General features: G+C 34.4%; 1 protein-coding gene across 5 annotated transcripts in view; it reads right to left on the reverse strand.

The window, feature by feature from the left end:
- Nucleotides 1–9,073: 9,073 nt before the first annotated feature.
- PTBP2 (polypyrimidine tract binding protein 2) overlaps nt 9,074–21,247 on the reverse strand; it is an 85,486-nt gene continuing 73,312 nt past the window's right edge. For 2 of the 5 annotated variants that reach the window (XM_006044956.3, XM_025288228.2), the window contains exons 9-14: nt 17,905–18,059; nt 16,411–16,444; nt 15,899–15,991; nt 10,933–11,149; nt 10,748–10,825; nt 9,074–10,585 (exon numbers count right to left, since the gene is read on the reverse strand). In XM_006044956.3, coding sequence (XP_006045018.1) covers nt 10,453–10,585; nt 10,748–10,825; nt 10,933–11,149; nt 15,899–15,991; nt 16,411–16,444; nt 17,905–18,059 — 710 coding nt within the window. In that variant the 3' untranslated portion in view covers nt 9,074–10,452. The remainder of the gene's footprint in view (nt 10,586–10,747; nt 10,826–10,932; nt 11,150–15,898; nt 15,992–16,410; nt 16,445–17,904; nt 18,060–21,247) is intronic. The other 3 variants (XM_006044959.3, XM_006044958.3, XM_006044957.3) reach the window with 3 other exon arrangements.

Here is a 21,247-nt window from a genome sequence, read left to right on the forward strand (position 1 = left end):
AATCTCAGATGGTGAAGAAAACTATGTTGAATTTTCAGTCAAGCTGGTTATGAGTGTGACTGTAAACTCAAGAATACATTGCATGTGTGATTCTGCTTGAATCAAACTAAAAATATGGTTGATATATTTATTTGGCAAGTAATATTTAAACTTATGGTGGGACTTGAAACTATTTTTAAAGGTTAAAACATTTTTATGGAGGGGGTCTTTGCTCTTTTACATTAATCCTTTTGACTCAACAAAATAATTATTTCAGATTTAAAATTTCTGTGTTATGTAAAAACAGTGATTCTATTGTAGAATTCTCAAGCCAAAAGAGTACCATGAACTGCTTAGGAGGGCAAACCAATATTCCTAGGGAAATCTGAGGCAGTCTAAAATGGTCCTAAAAGTACAGTGACTAAAATGGGTCTGAAATTTCATTTTAAATTGTTTGTTGTAATTGCTTTGTTTCCCATTCTTCCCATGTCTATGTTTTAGTGGGAAAATATTCTTAAATTACCATATAAAAAGACAATCCAAAATCATGTATCATGTTTTGTTTCATGAATTTCTCTAATCCTTTTCATATAATTAGAATAGGATGGCAATGGCATTTAAATCATCCGAGGATAATGCAGCCTTAGAGTAAGGGTCTTCCTTTTAATGGCACCCAACAGGGTATTTTTAGAAGTCTTAATTTTATATTTGTTAAAATAATTTAAAATCAAGTTGAGTTTCTTGTAACGACAGGTTTAAATAAATTTAATACTTGTTTGATATTTTACAATTAGGAACAAAGAGCTTTACATTTAAGAGAGAGATTTTAATAAGCAGGATAAATTGATCAGTTTTGTCACTCCAACTCAGACCCTTCTCTTAAAGGGTCATTTTACTCATAATTGTTTGAAAACACTGATCTTGAGCCCAAATGCTTTAGCCTGGCCCATAATTTGAACTTTTCATACCAAAATACATTTCTCTACTGCTTCCTTGTGTCATCTCTGTATGACCTAGCAATGTTGAACTTTTAGTTTCTCCAGGGTGCCATCATCTTGATTCAGTACTATTTTTTTTTTAACAAACTATTCAGTCTTCAACACTTCCCTTCCTCACCCCTCCCTCTAACCCAGCTTTCAATTATAACTAGTTTACCCTTGGACAACACAGGTTTGGCCTACACGGGTCCACTTATACATGGGTTTTTTTCAATAAATTCATATTGTAGTACTACAGGATCCTCAGTTGAATCCCCACATGCAGAACCAAGGGTACAGAGGAAGGACTATAAAACTTGATAAGCACCTGACCCCCACGTTGTTCAAGTTTCAATGTACCTGTGGGAATCCTAACAGATAAAAAAGATACATATATTCTAATAGCACCCTACTGTTCTTTAACTGTTGTGTCCAACTCCTTTGCAATCCCATAAACTGTAGTCCACCAGGCTCCTCTGTCCACGATGTCCCAGGCAAGAATACTGGAGTAGGTTGCCATCTCTCAGGGGATCTTCCCTACCCAGGGATCGAACCCAGGTCTCCTGCAGTGGCTGTCAGATTCTTTATCACAGAGCCACCTGGGAAGCCAATAGTACCCAGTCATTTCTCCATAAAACTTTTTCAACTATACAACTGCTATTATTTCACACCAGACTGAAAGCCCCTTGATAAGAATGAACTGTGTTTCATGCTTATTCACAGCATCTAGTTAGCATGTAATATTATTTGTTCAAGCAGATGTTAACAGGTCAGTATGGTTTATGTTTCTGGTTAGAAATTCAGGTTTAGAAGTTAGTGGTTCATCCATAATACTGGATGTTTTATACTGACAATCTTTTAAAACTGAAATCTACTTCTTCAGGTGCTCTCCTGTAATTTTATAAATGTGGACAAATAATTAAACTCAATTACTATCTAACAAAAAAAGAAAAGGAAAAAACTAACAATAAATAATCTATATCATTGTGGTGGACAGAGGAAACAGCCATGGACTTTGAGGTTAAAAAAAAACCTCCATTTGTTCAGAAAAATATTACAACCGTCTCACCCTAAAATTGATTCAAAAGGTGATTTTTAAAAATATTACTAGATATTTCCAAAGCTGTGTTTCTACAGAAGTTGATATTTTTAAAAGTGCTTGTATGAATTATTGTTTAAAACTAAAAATAATCCTTTTTATTTTGAAAATATTTTAACATTTGCCATGTTTTATTGCCGGTGCTGTTAATCTATATATAGATTTAGCAATAAATACACCACTGTTACATAGAGTGTAATATTTTTAGTATTCATGACTGGTTGAAATTAATGCTGCTATTATTTCAAGAAAGATAAATACCATGCCAAAATTCGAAACTCATGCTCAAAAGAGTAAGATTAACAAAAACTATAAAATAAACTATTGGGCATTATCTTTTTAAGCATGATTCCTTTGAAACTCCATGGACGGTAGTCTGCCAAGGCTCCACTGCCCATGGGATTTCCCAGATAAGAATACTGGAGTGGGTTGCCATTTCCTTTTCCAGGGGATCTTTCTATAATGAGGTAGATATTATCTCTATTTTACAGATGAGAAAATCAAGGCTTTGAAAGGTCTTGTAACTACTGGGTGGCAGAGAAAGGTCTTTGAATAGTCTAATGTCAATGCCTATGCTTTTTCCAGAAGAAAAAAGTTATAATTTAATGCGTTTATAATTATAAAACGCCAAACTTAGGCAAGAGACAACTACTGCAATGTAACTATGCTCTTCATGGAGCCGTTTTACTTATATCTTTGAGAAACAACAGTAATTATTCCTTTGAACATATGTAGTTTTAACTTCTATGAATTGTGATTCAATGAATTGGAACCACCATTTAGAACTTTACAAGTGTACTTATAGGGAGCTCTTTAACCCCAATTCTTTGACAAATTCTCCTCCACTAGAACTGAACACACTAGTGATAAATACATTAATACTTGAGATTTCCGGATATTTTGGTGGTTTCTACCACCTGGAATTGTTATAATACCACAAGTTAAAAAACAAAATTTTTAAAAAGGATTTTAAGCTGAACTAGACAAAAACAGCACATTTGAATATTACATACAATGCATTATCATTTATCAGTTCATTAACCAGTTGAAAAGACTTTAATTGGTTATGGTTATAAAAATATAAGTCACAGGAGCAAGAAATTAGCTGCAAGGAAGACAGATGAAAGGTGAAGAGAAAGATAAATGTAAGTGACAGCTGAAGTGGTACCAAGGTTTAGAGAGCAATGGGAGTGGTTAAGCAGGAAATACTCAGCAAGACAATAGAGAAAACTGTTAGTCACAAGAACATGAAAAATTATGTTAAGGGTGTGGGTAATAGCCCCTGAAGGCATAGTATGGCACAGCTGAATCTATATATCACAGCTCTAACTCAGAGTATCAGCAGCATCACTCAATAAAGCTTAGGTATTCCAACTATAAAACTGTGCTATTCATTGGAGTGGAGAAAGGAACTGAAGCAGTACTCAATGAATCCAGGGAAGCCCAATGAATAGGCAAGTTGTCCATTTACCAAAATGACTCAAGGGTCATTTTATTATACCATATGATGTAACAGATGGAATCAAGATAGCTGGGAGAATTATCAATGACCTCAGATATGCAGATGACACCACCCTTATGGCAGAAAGTAAAGAACTAAAGAGTCTCTTGATGAGTGAGTGAAAAAGTTGGCTTAAAGCTCAACATTCAGAAAATTAAGATCATAGCATCCAGTCCTATCACTTCATGTCAAATAGATGGGGAAACAGTGGCTGACTTTATTTTTCTGGGCTCCAAAATCACTGCAGATGGAGATTGCAGCCATGAAATTAAAAGACGCTTACTCGTTCAAAGGAAACTTATGACCTAGACAGCATATTCAAAAGCAGAGACATTACTTTGCCAACAAAGGTCCGTCTAGTCAAGGCTATGGTTTTTCCAGTGGTCATGTATGGATGTGAGATACATGCTTTTGAAGAATTGATGCTTTTGAACTGTGGTATTGGAGAAGACTCTTGAGAGTCCCTTGGACTCCAATAAGATCCAACCAGTCCATCCCAAAGGAGATCAGTCCTGGGTGTTCATTGGAAGGACTGATGTTGAAGTTGAAACTCCAATACTTTGGCTACCTGCTGCGAAGAGCTGACTCATTTGAAAAGACCCTGATGCTGGGAAAGATTGATGGCAGGAGGAGAAGGGGACAACAGAGGATGAGATGGTTGGATGGCATCACTGACTCAATGGACACGGGTTTGGTTAGACTCCAGCAGCTGGTGGACAGGGAGGCCTGGCATGCTGCAATTGATGGGGTAGCAAAGAGTCGGACATGACTGAGTGACTGAACTGAACTGAATGATGTAATAGGGGCTTTCAACGTGGCTCAGTGGTAAAGAATCCACTGGCCCATGCAGGAGAGAGAGAAGACTCAGCTTCGATCCCTGGGTCAGGAAGATCCCCTGGAGAAAGAAATGGCAACCAACTCCAGTATTTTTGCCTGGGAAATCCATGGATAGAGATGCCTGGCAGGCTGCAGTCCACAGGGTTACACAGAGTCGGACACGACTGAGGGAGCACACACATATGCAAGCATGATGTAATACAGACAGGGCTGAAGAGTGTTAATTTCAAATCATTCAACAAAATCAATTCATGTGGACGATCTTTCATGAACTTGGTATTTATTACTAAATAAAAAAAATCACTGATTACTATTATTAGCTATTTACCTATTAACTTGCACACTGAATTCCAGTAGTTTTAATTTATGAATAACAGCAGGTCTCTATTTGCTTTACACATTACAGGTCTGAACTGGAAACCCAGGGACCTGTATTCTAATTACAGATAAGTCAATACAAATGTGTTGCTAAACTATTCCTTTGACCTACCTCAACTACAGGTTAAAACCATATACCTAGGGTCCTTTTCAGCTCTACAGTTATTCCTTAGTGCTATTAACAGTACAGATCTTTCAAATAACTTGTTACATTTTCTTGGTAATTTTTTCACAAGAAGGAAAAAAGCTGATTTTCACTGAACTGAAAAGAACGTTCTACTAGCATAGAACTTTAATGTCCAGATGGGTCACACCTGCCAATCTTGTAAAAATGAAAATTCAGTAAGTCACAGACAAGGCTGGAGCATTTGAGTTTCTAATAAGCTCCCAAGTGATACTAACTGCCCTCGGTACGGGGACACCATTTTGAGTAGCAAAGTTCTAAGATCTGAAGAAATTGTAATGCTGACGAGCTTGGCTAGCCCCGATATTCTTATACAATTGCAACTATGAGCAGGAGTAAAACATGACATGGAAAATATCCCAGAAAGTCTGATGATGTTATGTGTCTGGGATTTGTGCTAATATGGGCAGTAAGTAGACAGAAGAACAAGAAAGATTAAGTTGGTAACCGAAGCTGAATGATGGAGCACTAACTAAGCACTAACACCAATTAAGGGGAATACTCTTTCTGTTCACTGAAATGAGAGGGAGGCATTAAGTTGCACCAAGGGTGGCTATAATCTAAAACTAGAAAGGGTAATGTCTGTATTTGAGGATCTCACACATAAAAATTTCTCATTTACTTTTCACAACTTTGCCTTAGAAGAAACTTGAGACTCAAAAAACTTAAACAATATTCACTGAAAAGGAATTGATTTAAAAACCTTAAAACTGGTTAAATGTCATGAGATTTGGTAAGGAGCCATTAATGTTCAGACACCCTAATCTTCAAACAATTACAAAGTGTGTTGAACAAAATATTCTACCATTTAAACATAAATTTTGCAGTATTTTTTTTAAAGCCATAGACTATAGCACAAATTCCCTTTGAAAAACAACCAGTGAGTTTAAAACATACTAAATTCAAGGCAATGATTACCTGTAGAAGGGGTATACAGGGGTTCAGATCAGGGAGAGTACAAAAATGTCAGTTCAATCTGTTTTAAGTCATATATTAAAATTACACAAAGTATGGAAAGTATTAGGCAGCGAGAGTAAATGTGTACAGGTGTTTATTATATGCTCTTCATATTTTTCTGCATATTTGAATACTTCATTTTGTCTTTAATGTGGGGCAACCTCTTTTTGTCTTTAACATTTATACTTTATTTGTAAAATATAAAACAAAAAAAAAGATAAAGGGAATAAGTGTATTTAGGAAAATAAAGAATAACTCCAAAATTAAAGGTTTTGATAACTGGTACACATACTCTAATCCTGTGGCTTAAAATTGAGATTTTTCTCCTGAATATGTCTTGAAACAGATATTTAGCCAAAATAGAAACCCATGTATGTTCAATTTCCCTAAACAGTTCCATATCCTTGTCTCCTGAATGAAAAACATGTTTTCAGATTTATGCTATTTAAAAATATTAAGGCAGTGAGGAAATCTTGATGTCCCAGGCTGTTCATGAGACAATCTTTTCTTTTCATAGCATTCCAGGACTTTAAGTGTTAGAATTATCTCCAAGTTGCACTGCAACCTTAAAAGGTATGTATATATAAAATTTTTAATGAAGTTCATAATTATGTATCTATGTTTTATTACTGGGCTATCAAATAATTCAAACAGAAAATCTAAGGCTAAATCCAGTCTTTTATTTGGCTTTGGGATGCATTATAGACTTGCTTTCTACATCTTTTTGCTTTACCAGATGCAACACTTTTTAAAAACATGAAAAGAAAATATTCCTCTGTAGCAAAAAGACATGAGGGTGTTATTTATTGCTGATAACTAAGATCTGGCAGACATGAAACTGGCATTGCAACTTTTCCTCCTACACAGCAATTTATCAATTGCATAGCATTTCTTCATTCGTACTATTTGAGCTTCACAGTACCTTGTGAGGTGGAAGAGCAGAATTTATTGCTTACATTTTGTATAAATACATAAGGGATACTGAGGCTTAGAAAAGTTAACATGTCCTTTCCCTTCAAACTGTATGGTGATCCAAAATAGAACTAATGAACCAATTAACCACCACATAATTAATAAAATTAATAAGGTTAATATTAAAATTATATTTTGAAGTTAAAATACCTCTAAAGTATTAATATATCTCTAATGTTATCTAAATATAATGATTCCTTATTATCCCTTGTTAAGCTAGGGTGTTCTTAGCTGCTTTCAAATACTGAATTAGATTTCTAACATTAAGTATACATGAATCCATTCCTTAAGTAGGTATTTAAAAAATTTTTGATGTCAAAAAAATCAGTTTTTCTCTGTTGAAGAAAAAAAAAAAGTTATCTCTTAACATTCAAGGTAAGGCCTCTACAAACAAGCAGCTGTGTCTTAAGAACACGTCACTGTTAGCTAGTTCACTCCTCTTATCTTAGAGATATCTAAGAGAGAAGACAGAGGCATCTAAGTGCTAATAATGACATAGACAAAGTTGTTTTCACATTAACACTTAAAACAATTTACTATATGCTGAAGGACTGAGTAAATGTATGAAAATATTCTAGAATGTCAAAACTCCCACTTCATGGGCTTGAACTTTGGAAGGAAGGTTGCACTGGAGTGCACTGCAGAAAAGTGAAGAATCTGTTACTCCTAGGCAGGAAAAACTTGGGTTTCTGGTCACTCCCCCAACAGAGACACTGGGAACTCTTCTCAGCTCAGTAACGAAGCAACCTCAGTTCCCACACATATTTCAGGACCTCTGTTTTCTTCTTACAAGCCAATCCCCGCCATAAGGGACTATCTGAAAAGGGATAGCACCCACTTGATTCCTGGTGGTTCAGATGCTAAAGAATCTGTCTGCAATGCACGAGACCAGGGTTCGATCCCTAGGTTGGGAAGATTCCCTAGAGAAGGGAATGGCAGCTCACTCCAGTATTTTTGCCTGGAAAATTCCATGGACAGAGGAGTCTGGAGGGGTACAGTCCAGGGGGTTGCAAAGAGTCGGACACAACAGATCAACTTTCACTTCACTTCAGATATTTCAACTACCCCCCAATCATCCTGAGAAAAACTTCACTTGAAGAAACTGCTCAGTTACTAGTCATTCATGGTACAGGTTTTTTTTTTTTAAATAGATATTAGGCACATCTGCTGTTGCTAGAGTTCTTCTGTACTACAGTGATACTTAAAAAAAAAATTGAGATTACTTACCTTTAAAATCACCCTCATGTTAACTCAAACGTACACAATTATTTTTATTTACTAGACTCTTTCTTTTCTGGAGATTACTAATTATTGCATTAATATAGCACACTGAAAGGTATTGCATACTCCTTCATTTGTTTTTAATTTCCCTAATGTGTGAGTTCTGCATACTTGTCAGTTATAACAGAACAAACTTCAGGAACATGAGTAACTGCAAAGTTATCTGACACCAATATGCCTAAATGCTGACAAAAGTGAACCCCCCCTCAAAAAATGTTTTAATACAAACAGTACTCTAACTGAAACCATTTAAAAAGTGAAAACTGTAATTACCCTTAAGTTTTTAAATACCCTAATGTGCATCTTCCCTCCCACCCAAAGCAAAAGCAGATGGTGTGATTCTGTTTCTTCCCAGTAACATCAAGTATCCTTTGTTAAAACTCACAAAGTAGGAAATCTTTAGCAGACACAAAAGATGAAAGATGAAACTGCAGCAAGAGAGCATGGCAAATCCAAAAGATCTATTAGTGCAGAAGTCTACTGGAAAAAAAACAACAACAACGAAAGAGATAGATAGAATTAACAAGATACAATAAAAGTTATGTCTTTAAAGCAGTAGATTGTAACAGGGTGGGAAATGTTTAATATGTGTCCTCCTGAAAAGCAGTTACCATCTTTCAAATTAAAAAAAAAAAAAAAAAAAAAACAGCTGGTATATTTTCACAGCATCTAGATTTATTTATGGTATAAAGTCATAGAATTGTATTATTATTATTCCTTTCCCACCCTGGCAGAGAATAAACATGAATTCAGAAGCACAGTGGAGTGAAAACAAAGGAGAGAGAGAAAAGGCAGCAGAGAAAGACAGAAAAGGTGAATACAGAGCTACAGAAGTGTTTATTGAGCATGCTACAGAGGTAAGCAGAGTACACACAAAAGGAAATTAAACAACCATCAAACCTCCCAACTTTGTTAGAAAATTAATTTTTAATTGTGCCGCTTTCAAACTATACTGAATTTTACATTTCTAAAGATGTAAAAACTCAACTAATAGAAAATATACATGACCATTCTGTCTACATAGATAACAGAATCTATGAATCTTGAAACTAAGTACATCAATTTCAAAAAAGTATTGGTCATTTAAACAGAATCAACAATTCAGATTGACAAGAACTGTTCAAATTAATTTGACCTGTAGATTCTGAGCCATGTTTTTATTAAAGTCAGATCTATTCCTAAATACAAAATATTTTGAAGATTTATTAAAACTGAATATTACAATGCAAGGTAAATTAAGACTAAAGGCACATAAACTTTGGTCCCACCTGGTTGTCAGTTTTAGAAAACTGCCACAAAATTAATCTTCCTGCAAATTTTCGCAGTACACTTTCTTTTATCTTTGAAAAATACATGCACCAGTTCCTGAACTAGCTAGACCGGTCTGCACATGCTCAGAAATCCACAACCATATTCCAAATCTTAATTACAAACTAAGGATGGCAATATATATTTAAATGCACATAAGTCATGTCAACTTCAAAACATCTACGAAAAATATTCAGCCACAAACAAGACATTACTTAGTGCTGACATTTATATGATACGTCCCACAAGAGTGTGTACAAAAAGGTTAAGATTCCACAATGCTTTTCCACATAGGGCTCAAACTTACAGAAATCACTTTGTTGTCTTAAGAAAGTAATACTCTGCATCTTGTTAATTTTAACTAATGCCTACATTCATAACTGAATCTAGACCAGAATTGTGAGATACAAAAGGCCAATGTTTTTTTTAAAGCAATAAAGCCTAAGGTAGTAAAAACTGGAAAAAAAAAAAAAAAAAAAAAAGCTGCTTTATTCTTTCAGTATCATGTATCTTATTTGATTAAATAAAAAAATATGACAAGCCGATAATTCAAAATAAGTTCCAAGCAGGAGGAAAAAAAAACTTAACCTTTTTACACACCCCTGCCTAAACATATTGTTAATTCCCATTTAACAATGTGCCCTAGACAACCAATTCCTTTTTTCTAGTAAATGCACAATAGCAACACTAGTTTCCTTTTTAAGGCACGTATGTCAACTAAGTTGAAAAAGGAAAGTAAAATTAAACTAAAAGTTCAAACAGACAAAAATGGCTTCCCTACAGAACAGATGAAAGAGAGCAGTTAATAACTCTGCCTTTACATACGCCATTTCATTTTATAACCAAGGAATGATAACAGCATGGAAAAAAACAAAAACAAAAACAAAAAATCAAACTCTGGTCCCCACTTTTCTGAACAGTCAATAGGTGATGACACCAAACAATGTGATTCACCCTCAATCTTCATCTCCCCCCTTTTTTAAATTGTTGACTTGGAGAAAGACACTCTCAGATGATGGTTTTCACCAAGGTTATAATTATGAAGATCAATCAAGGCCTGAATAGCTTCTTCCACTGTTGCCATCTGAAGAAGGGCCATTTTGTGATCTCTTCTGAAACAAAATTATGAAATTAGATACTTCATAAAAATCAGAATGGCTTAAATACTTTTGCTCATTTCAGGATCAAAAGATATCTAGAAACGAAAACAACTATTTGGAGAAAACTTTTACTTCTATCAAGTCACTAATTTAAAGACAAGAAAGCTTGCTTACTGAAAAAACTTAAATGCTTTCACAGTGCCCCCAGTGTTAGCAAACAGTGTTCGGAGATCTTCTTCTGCTACTGAAGGACTGGGAAATTAGATGGAAAAAAAAGAGTAAAAACATTATTAAAAAAATTTTATATTTTATTCCTAAAATGTATATCCTTAATAAACTACTCCATCTTTAATACTTACGGGATATTGGATAGGTGAAGGGTTGCAGAAGGAGGGAAAATATTCTGAAAATTTTTGGATCCAGGTTTCTTAAAACGATGCAATGGGGAATTACCAAAATCTTTTGTTAGCCCTTGATCATCAAGTCCCTCTCGAGGTAGTTGTACAGTCTGATGTTTAGACAGAGTAACACGAATAATTTTTCCATACATCTTCTGTCCATTAAGATGATTCATGGCTATAAAGAGGAAGAATGCCTATTAATAAACAATATCAACATCCAAAGCAAAAATATTACAATAACTCTTAGAATAGTTGAAATACCTAATTTTGCTATGGTTTTAAAATAAATCATGAATTTACAATAGCCACTGGTGACAAAACAAATTCATTTGCACTCAACAAGGCACTGAGGCAAAGAAGCCAGCTTCTTTCATAGAATGAAAACCCAGAATGAGTTTCTTGACAGTCCTGCTGATAATGCCCAAGAAACTTTAGAAACTTTAACTTTTTCTCCCTTCTGCTCCACATCCTAATTACCAAGTCCTATGTAACCCTTTCTCCTAATTATCCCTCAAATTCATCTATTTCTACACTTTTCACTGCCATTACTTTTTATCTGTATAACTCAAATCAGTTTCCCAATTCATCTTGCTAGATTGTTCTCTATGTTCCTCCGTTCTATACAAATCTATGTCACTACCTGCTTAAAATCCTTAGGGATGAAGCCTCAACTTATTCTTCAACATGTCTTCTACATTTCTCAGTCTGACCCTAACATCTTTCTCAAGCCTCCCTGAATAAATATTTTATTGATGATTTATAATACTAGTAACTTTGTTAGTGTTGAGAATCAAATGGTAATATAAAAACCATCCTGACCCTCATGGAACTTACATTATCTTAGTACTATCCTCCTTGTACTTAAGTTTTCAGGTGTACAAAACATTTTTTTTTTAAACAAATGCTAGTATTTAACCTTTAGCCTGGTGCATGCTTTTCTATTTATAACAATTTCCTCTCTCCTTCACAATCTTTCCTAAGCTATTTGTCAGTGTTATTTCCTAAAGAGGACCCTTTCTGCACTCTTCAGAAAAGGTTCAGAACCTTAGTAGATAGTCCCCATACAGTTCTATTTCTTTTTATAAATTCATCACTTTTTAATTATCATCCTCCTTCAGACTGTAAAATACATGAAAGCAGGAACCAGTGTCTCTACCCCAGCACACAGCACAGTGCCTAAACACAGAACATCACATGCCTACTTCTTGAGGCAGCAGTTGGGTTACTTTTGAACTAAATGAACTGGTCTGAGATTAGAGAACAGTTATACAGTTTTATGTTTTATTCAAGTAGTCACAACTGAAGAAAACCATGTCATAAGTCATATAGTTTAGCTAAACTGAACGTCTATTTGACTACTCAAATCAAAGTATTAGAGTATTAACAACAGAGAGGTAAAGACAATATGGAAGAGCAGGGAACTGAGAACAAAATCCCTACTCTCAAATGTTTTTAATTTGATTAGTACACTACAGTACACAGTCTGACACAGGAGATACCCAGAACTTGTTAAATCCATGCATCTTGTCATACTTACTTGTATAGAACAAACCAGTTAAATATAAAACAGGTCTGAAAAGGAAAATGCTATAAAAGTATAAGGTACCATTCTGAAAAATCTTTTTCATTTATAGCTTCCCTAATTTGTAAAATCAAATTTACTCTTCCAGTTATAAGATAAAGAGGTACTAAGGATGTAATGTACAACATAACAAATATATTTAACACTGCTGCATGTTATAAATACTCCCTCTACAGCACATTTTGCTAGAGAGTAGGTAAAGATCTATTATGAAAAACTATACTTTTAAGATGGCAGCTACATATGAAATAAAAACAGTTGAGGCTCTTTTGTAAGTAGTTCTTGAAAATACAAATTGGAGAAATAAGATAATTATTTTAACAAAGAACTACTCTTTGGTACTTCCTGAGAATTCATTTAATCACTGAAGATCAGTACACTATTTCAAACATAATTTACAAATTCTGTTATTCCTAAACTACCTAATTTAAGAAAATTCTAGTATATTAATTAAATAGGCTATAGTAGAAATGGAAACATCTTTAATGTCTGCAAATTTAAAAATTCTGGTCTAAAATAATTTAACATGGCCTCTAAGATTTGCAATAATTCCATTCACACTTGACTACTACTGACTATACCTTGCCATTTATTTCTCCCATACTACTTTCTGAACAAAAAAATATTTGCTTATACAACAACTGAGTATTTCCCAAATAGAGTCCCATGAAAACCAAGAAGAACAGAGTTCATAAACAAAGTATATTAAAAAAAGTTTCACTTATTTTTTTCAATAGCACATCCTAGTTTTGCATAGGATTTGTGTGTGTTTTAAAGGCATTAATGCTGTGAGTCCATATTTTTATGGAGATATACTTCAAGAAAGCAAAATCTAACCTATCAGCAATGAGAAATTTGCCACTACATATAGTCCAAAAACTACGTCATGCTACGTAAGCAAAGCTTTAGTGAAAAGATAAAAATTTTATCTTTTTAATTTATAAAAATTAGGGATAAAACATTTTAAAATGTAAATAAATACTGTTAGGCAGTGAATTGCATTATCCCAAACTTCATATACTGAAGCTTTAACCTCTCAATGTGACTATTTGGAGGCAGGGCCTTTACGGAGGGAATTTAGGTTAAAAGAGGTCATAAGGGTGAGGCCCTAATCCAGTAAGACTGATGTCCTTGTAAGTACAGGAAAAGCTATCAGCACCTTAGAGGCTGAGGAAGGCTCCCAGGAAAGGCAGTGTGAGGACATATGGAGAAGGGAGCTGGTCTGCAAGCCAGGAAGAAAGTCCTCTCCAGAAACCAAATCTGTTGTCACCTAACTACTAGTCTCCAGAACTTAAGAAAATAAATTTCTGTTGTTTTAGTCGCTCAGTTTGTTGTATTTTGCTATGGCAGCCCAAGCAGACTAATACAAGTATAGTAAAAATTAAAGCATCATTTAAACAGTCCATATATAAGAAACCAAAAAGCATCCAGAAGAATTTGATTGAACAGGTACTTTCAACCATAATGACTGTGTATCCCTTATTTATAAGGGTAATGTGGAAAGACTGAAAGCAAAAGGAGAAGGGGGTGACAGAGGATGAGATCATTAGATAGCATCACTGATTTAAAGGATGTGAATTTGAGCAAACTCTGGTAGATAGTGGAAGACAGAGGAGCCTGGCATGCAGAGAATCGAACATGACTTAGCGACTGAACAACAGACACCACCCACAGTTCACACAATGAGAAAAAAGAAATCAAACATTTGAGACTGCTTTGTCAACTATGAAACACTGTAAAAGGCTTCTTATAAAGTACATAAAAATAATGACAATGACTATCCCTAACCAGAGTACAGAAGGGTACATAAGCAGAAAAAGAAAAGAATAATGAGCATCTATGACATAATCAAGGAGCTTCCCTGGTGGCTCAGATGGTAAAAAATCTGCCTGCAATGCAGGAGGAGACCTGCCTTTGATCCCCGGGTCAGAAATATCCCTTGAGAAGGGAATGGTAACCCACTCTAGTATTCTTGCCTGGAACATTTCATGGACAGAGGAGCCTGTCAGGCTATAGTCCATGGAGCTGCAAAGAGTCATATAGGACTGAATGACTAACACACACACAAACACACAATGACACAATCAGCACTTTTATATAACTTCCACTAAAGACAGACATCTCCATTTTTTAAAATGGAAAGCCAGATATATAAAATTTTACACATTGCCTGATGCTGCTAAGTCCCTTCAGTTGTGTCCGACTCTGTGCGACCCCACAGACGGCAGCCCACCAGGCTCCTCCGTCCCTGAGTTTCTCCAGGCAAGAATAGTGGAGTGGGTTGCCATTTCCTTCTCCGATGCATGAAAGTGAAAAGTGAAAATGAAGTCACTCAGTCATGTCTGACTCTTAGCAACACCATGGACCATAGCCTACCAGGTTCCTCCGTCCACGGGATTTCCCAGGCAAGAGTACTGGTGTGGGCTGCCGACAATACATTGCCTGGGCTACCCTAATAGCTGGTAAGAAACTGAATTTCAAACTTCTATCTGATGCCAAAGGCTAAAAGGTCTGGTTTATCATGTTGTTAGTCTGTGAATCTCACTGGATATAATAGCACAAATACACTAGTTTTTACACCAAAAATGGCAAATTTCAAAATTAATGATGTGAGTACACACGGTCTGGGGTACCATCATCCCCACATCTTAATGAACAGAATTATAAGCTAACATCATACTGACATTTACAGTCAATCACACTGTGAATATGCAACTACCTTCTGGATTTATGTGATTTGACTTTATGCATGAAGTTGAATGAGACGCTAATTAAGTGATCATTTATCTAATAATGTAAGTGCAACTTGTTGAAGTACATTTTAAGGTTCCAAAAAGGATTAAAGTGGGGCATTTGGTTTAAGTTTTTCATTTTATAGTAACCTGCTATCTCTAAAATACATTCATGTAACTCTTTACTAAGTTCAAATACTTTCAAATGACCTTAGAAGAATTAAATTAACATGGCGTTAATCAGGATCCCATGGACTATATGAACAGTTAACTTCAATTATAGGGAGTAACCAAAAATGAAAAATGCTAAGAATCTTTTAATATATATATCATAATTCTTAGGTGAAACTGTTATTTCAATCTTGAAGCCAAAACCTTTTTCCATTAAACTCTGAGCAAGAAATGGTAAGAGAATAGCACAAAAATACAAATATGTTCATCATGTACAACTATACACATGAAAATATGAAAATTAACAAGACACTGTGAACCCTGGCTATTAATAAACAGTTTCTTACTGATATAAAGGAATTTGTTTTTATTCACAGGTTTACATTATACATTTGAAATCAGATTGAAGCCGTATAGATGACACATAGTTTATTCTTACCCAGTTGTGACTGGTTTCCATCAGCCATCTGTATTAGAGCACTGTCTTTCTTATTGTACAAAATCTTCACACGCTGCACATCTCCATAAACACCTTTTTTGGAGCCACAGAGAGGTAATCCAAAAATGGAATTAATTTTTATGTGCAAGTCAGCTAAAGATTATCTTTCTGACATATTAATGAAACATTCAGACATCAACATGATCACTCATTCAAACTCATCATTCTCACAAATGAATAAAGAAGATCAAGATTTTGAACAGTGAATTTTGAAAAGAATAATTTCTGATAAACCCTCAAAGCTATGTGAATGATATTAAATTAAAGACCATGCAAAATAAATCAGCATGCATTAAAACAAATTTTGTGTCTATGGAAAGTTTTAAATAGCAAAGAAAAATAGCAAAAGATTTACTATTCAACTTTAAGCCAAAGTGCTAGCTACAAATAAGAATTAAGGTGAAACAAAAAATCAAATCAATAATAAAAGTATAGTGCTAACAATAACATACCGAAGAGGGTAAACAGACTTTGGGGCGTAACCATCTTTAGAAGGAGAGAAGAGCAAGCAGCGTAAGACAAGAAGAGAGAAGAGTCGAGGAAGAGCGGAGATGAACAGATCATCCATAACGAAGGGTGGTTCCCGCAGAATGGTGAGGTGGTCATGGATCATGGTTCAAGGCGGTTAATTGGGGCAAGTTGGTCCGAGGAACATTTGTTCAAGCACAGAAGCATGAACATAGGGAATGGAGACAGGGAATGAAGACAAGGACAAGGAAAATAAAGGATAAGACAGGGAAGGGAATGGGCATTTGGGAAAAGACAAGGAAAGGGAAGGTGAACACACAGGGAAAAGGATGAAATGGGGAAGGGAAACAGCAATGCAGAAGAAAAAAATAAGGAATCGGGGAACAAAAAAAAAAATAAAATATAGGTCAGTACATAGGAAATGCAGGATTTGGTCAGAAAATGGTTGGTTTATGTACTGTACAAGAAAAACTGAGTAAAATGTAGTCATCCAAGACAAATATGGGTAAAGTACATCTATATCAAAGAGTAAATTACAGCATTTCATCTCAACATAGGGAAGGAAAGCATGCATAGGAATTTTAAACTTTGAACTTTTAACTGCATAAGCATGGCTGGTTATGAAATGCAGGCAAAATTCTTAAAAGAAAATCAAAGGCACTCTGATTCAAACATTTTAGCATGCACAACTGTGAATGACTATAGTATTAAATGATAAAATAGCTTAATGTTCGTATTAACAGAGGCCAATTAAAAATGAAATATTCAAATTAGACATCATAAACTGATACACTGAGCTTCCCACATTTCATACCAGCTTCCATAGCAATCAAAATAAAATATACCAGACATAAAATGTACAACTAAAGAAAATAACTCAGCAATAAATTTTATTTAACAGGGTGGGAGGGGTTTGGGGAGAGGTAAAGTTGAAAAATATTTTTAGAAGACAATGACTAATAACTGCAAAGAAAAAATTACTAAGAAAGACTGGAAGAGTGCCTCGTCAAGATCTTTGGAAGAACCTTCAAAGAAAAATGTATTAGAGTAGTTCACATAAAATAAGATTTAAAAAAATGCAATGACACATAAGCATGAAATGAACAAGCAAATAATTAGAAAAGGCAAAGAGCAAAATTGTTTTACAGTTACATCTGCAAATTAGATATTTGCCTTTGAGAACAACAAAAAGATAAAAAGCCAAACTATAGTACTTCACCATATTTTTCTTAGGAAAAATAGGTAGTTAGGTTAAAAATATATATATATATATATTAAAAGAGATATGACTAGCTACAGAAATAAAGTATTACCTAAACAAGTACATAGATTTTATTTGGAAGTAGAAACACACAGAAAATACTTTGACTAATGAATGTACATAAAAAGAAAGGCAAGTGCAAAATGAAATAAACATGAAAAACTTTCACAAATGAAATGGAGTTAAAAAATAGACATTAGAAAATTATTTTACTAACCTCTTCATTTAAATTGCTAACCAACAGGACTGTATTGCCACCAGCTGAGACTCCAGGCATACCCACTCGGCCAGCAGCAGCTGCAGCAGCTGCTGCAGCAGCGTTTGGAATGGCCAAAGGACTCAGAGCTCCTGGAACAGCTGCAACAGGAAGCCCTAATTTTAAAATAAAGCATATTTTACGAAACACACACAAGTCGTTTACAAAAACCAATTTAAGCACGATGGCTGATGGCTTGGGGCCGACCGTTCCAAATGGTTCCTGAAAGTTAATTTTTGTAACATTTAGAAAAATTGTTTGTTGTAAGTAGCAGAGAAAATTCACTGGTTTCAATGAAATCATTAAGTATTAGAACCAAGGTACATACCTGTATTATGTCACAAATTAAATATATAACATTCCATTTCCTATGGAAAAGCAAACAAAGCAAAAACAATGTACTTCCAAGTCAGAGACTTATAAAATTCACTTCCATGGTTCACATAGTGAGGAGTCAAATCTAAAAAAAAATAACAAGTGCTATCTTCTTCAGAAACTTACTTGAAATGAGACAATTATAGCTCACAAAACATATATAGCAAATCCTTCATTCTTAGAAACAAATCACCCTGAACATACATTATATAATGTATTCAACTGACCTAAAGAAAATCTTACCAAAATTTGTTTTCCTTAATTCCATACTCAGGTAGGTGTAATATAAGTCTTTCAAACACAACATTTGCCCCACAGAAAGAATAAGAGAAAGTCAATATAGCACACTAGTATTTTCCTATCCTTTACCTACCAGTTTGAACATTTCCTTCTTATTTCTACTGTTCTACTTTCCAGTCTTACTATTGCTCTGTCATCTTCAGGATTCTTCATTTATTCCACAGAATTCCCTTTGTCTCAGCATCTTTAATCTACTTTTCAACAATTAATAAACTTTGATTCCTTTCATTCCTTATATTCTTACATACTAACTTATTTCTTAATAAATATTAGTTCACTAAAAAAAAAAAAAATTACGTGTTTTTTTTTTCTTCCCATGATAAAGGAGATAAACATTCAACCTATATAAAATTAATTCATGACATACCTGGGTAGAACTGGCCCTTAGTACTGTTGTCCCATAAGTTCATGTTTTATTTCTTCTTTTCAGCTTTCTTGTACATGTCATAAGGATGTACTGTTAACTCTGGTGTCAGATCTTACTCTTTTAGCCACGTTTATGTTTTTACTTTACAGAAACTACTATGACCTTTTATTGGCAGGCTGAAGCTTCTTCAGGATTGACAATTCTTAACCTCTTTAGTTTTCGACTTGTAAAAATTTTCCCTCAGATTTCCTTTGATCTTTACTGAGTACCTTTCATCAGTGGAATGGTGTTTCTCATATATGTTCAAGCTCTGGGTGAGTTTACAGGTTTTTCTCCCCCAATACAATATTTTGGGAGTCCCCCCCTTTTTATTATTTCTTCACTTTTATTTTTTATATTTTTCAGTCTTTGTTTTGGAAAATTTCCAACATATACACAAGTACAGAGACTAGAATAATGAGCCCCATGTATCCATCATAACTGTTTAACAATTACTAACTCAAGGCCAATCTTGTTTCATCTATTCATCAATTTCATTTTTAAAGTAAGTGCAGAAATAAGGATCTAATTTTAACACAGAAACTCCTCATGTCTAATCATTACTATACATACTAAGTCATCTTTAGCTCCTTTTAGGATCTACCACTTTATTCTATGGTATTACTAACTTCTCCACGTTAAATGCCATAGATCCCGTTATACTTCATAGGTTGTTTCCATTTAACATTCAATGGATATCTTAAAATGCTGCCAATGTAAAGATACATTCCTAATTCCTAGGTATGTACTCACAGTCACTTTGTTCCTGCATATTCTGAGATATGTAGGTTCCCAAATTATAGTTCTAAGTAATTTATCATTTTTCTTTGTTGCCAATTCAAGAAAAACTAGTAATTCATGAAACACGTATAAAACATCAATACATTTGCTATATCAGTCTACAAACAACAGTCTAGGTAAACAAACGCTTCATTTCTATAGAAAATGGTTTCTTCTAAAATACATCTCTACCATGCCAATACACAATTAAACAATCATAAAACTTCACCAAAATATTCAAAGATGATGGAAATTTTGTTCAAAGAAACTTTAAGTCTAGGATTTATAATGGAGATACCTTGGTAGTACAATATTACTTAAATCATCAAGCCTTATCATGGAAAAATAATCAGAGAATTAAAAGAATAAGTAAAATTAATTTAAAATAGTAATTAAGAATTAAAGTCTAGGCTAAAAGCCCCCTTTTAAGTGTGAAAAAACCTGACTTAATGCCAGATTTTAATAAACATTACACTTGAGTAAAAACGAGACTAATAATTTTCTCATGAAATTTTGTGACTCAAAGCAGATACAATTTACCTCCTTCTAGTAAAGCAGCAATGGAAAGCTTAGCAAAAAGCGGAATGTAAGCTGTGACGTCCCCAATGTTGTTGCTACTACCCAAATGCTACTTCACAGTCTCCATATTTCTCCATTTATTCTTACCATGCTGGATCACTTGCTACTAAGCCAGATGATCTATCATCTTGCCAAATGATCTTCCTTCCTTTTAGGCAGTCCAGAGCATGGTGCAAAATACTTTCAGAGATGAGGGGAGTCACTGTCCTTAGTGCCACTAGCGTGTACTTCTCCTTCACTATTCCTTCTCCCAAGCGGGTAACTTAGAAAAACTATTTCAGTCATCTTTTGCAGTTCTAAGTCACTAGAATAGTCTTGCAGTTTTTACTGGACCTTTAAAAGCCTCTGAAGATAGATCCCACAATTTCTTTCAGTATATTCTTCTCTAAAAATTCTGTCAACCAGTAAATTTCAACGTCTGCTACATAAAAACAAAAACCTACAAAGTATTTCATGATGCACTATTTATACTGTAATAATAAACTCTGGAAAGAAATTCTGTATTGTATTTTTCATAGTAATGTTAACTTTTAGCCACGAGAGAAAACAATACATTTACTATCTTCTCTTTGTAAAAAAAACATATAGAACATGGTATACACATTGCCTCTAATGAATTACTTTTAGCTGTAAAAACAATTTGAATGATTAACATCTTTAAGGTAGCAAATATGCTGTAAAAAACACTATCTATGCATACTGATGATGGGGGATAAAAGCACTTGTTTTACTTCTAGAACTGCTATTGCTGTAAGAATCAAGTAACATCAAAGAGCTTCATATACTACCAGATGCTAAAGAAAAGGAAGATGTGACAGGGATCCTTTCTATGTGAAATGATCTTCATTAGCTGGGCCACGCAGC

Source organism: Bubalus bubalis, chromosome 6 (assembly GCF_019923935.1).
Source record: "Bubalus bubalis isolate 160015118507 breed Murrah chromosome 6, NDDB_SH_1, whole genome shotgun sequence".
In the NCBI taxonomy this organism is placed as follows: domain Eukaryota; kingdom Metazoa; phylum Chordata; class Mammalia; order Artiodactyla; family Bovidae; genus Bubalus; species Bubalus bubalis.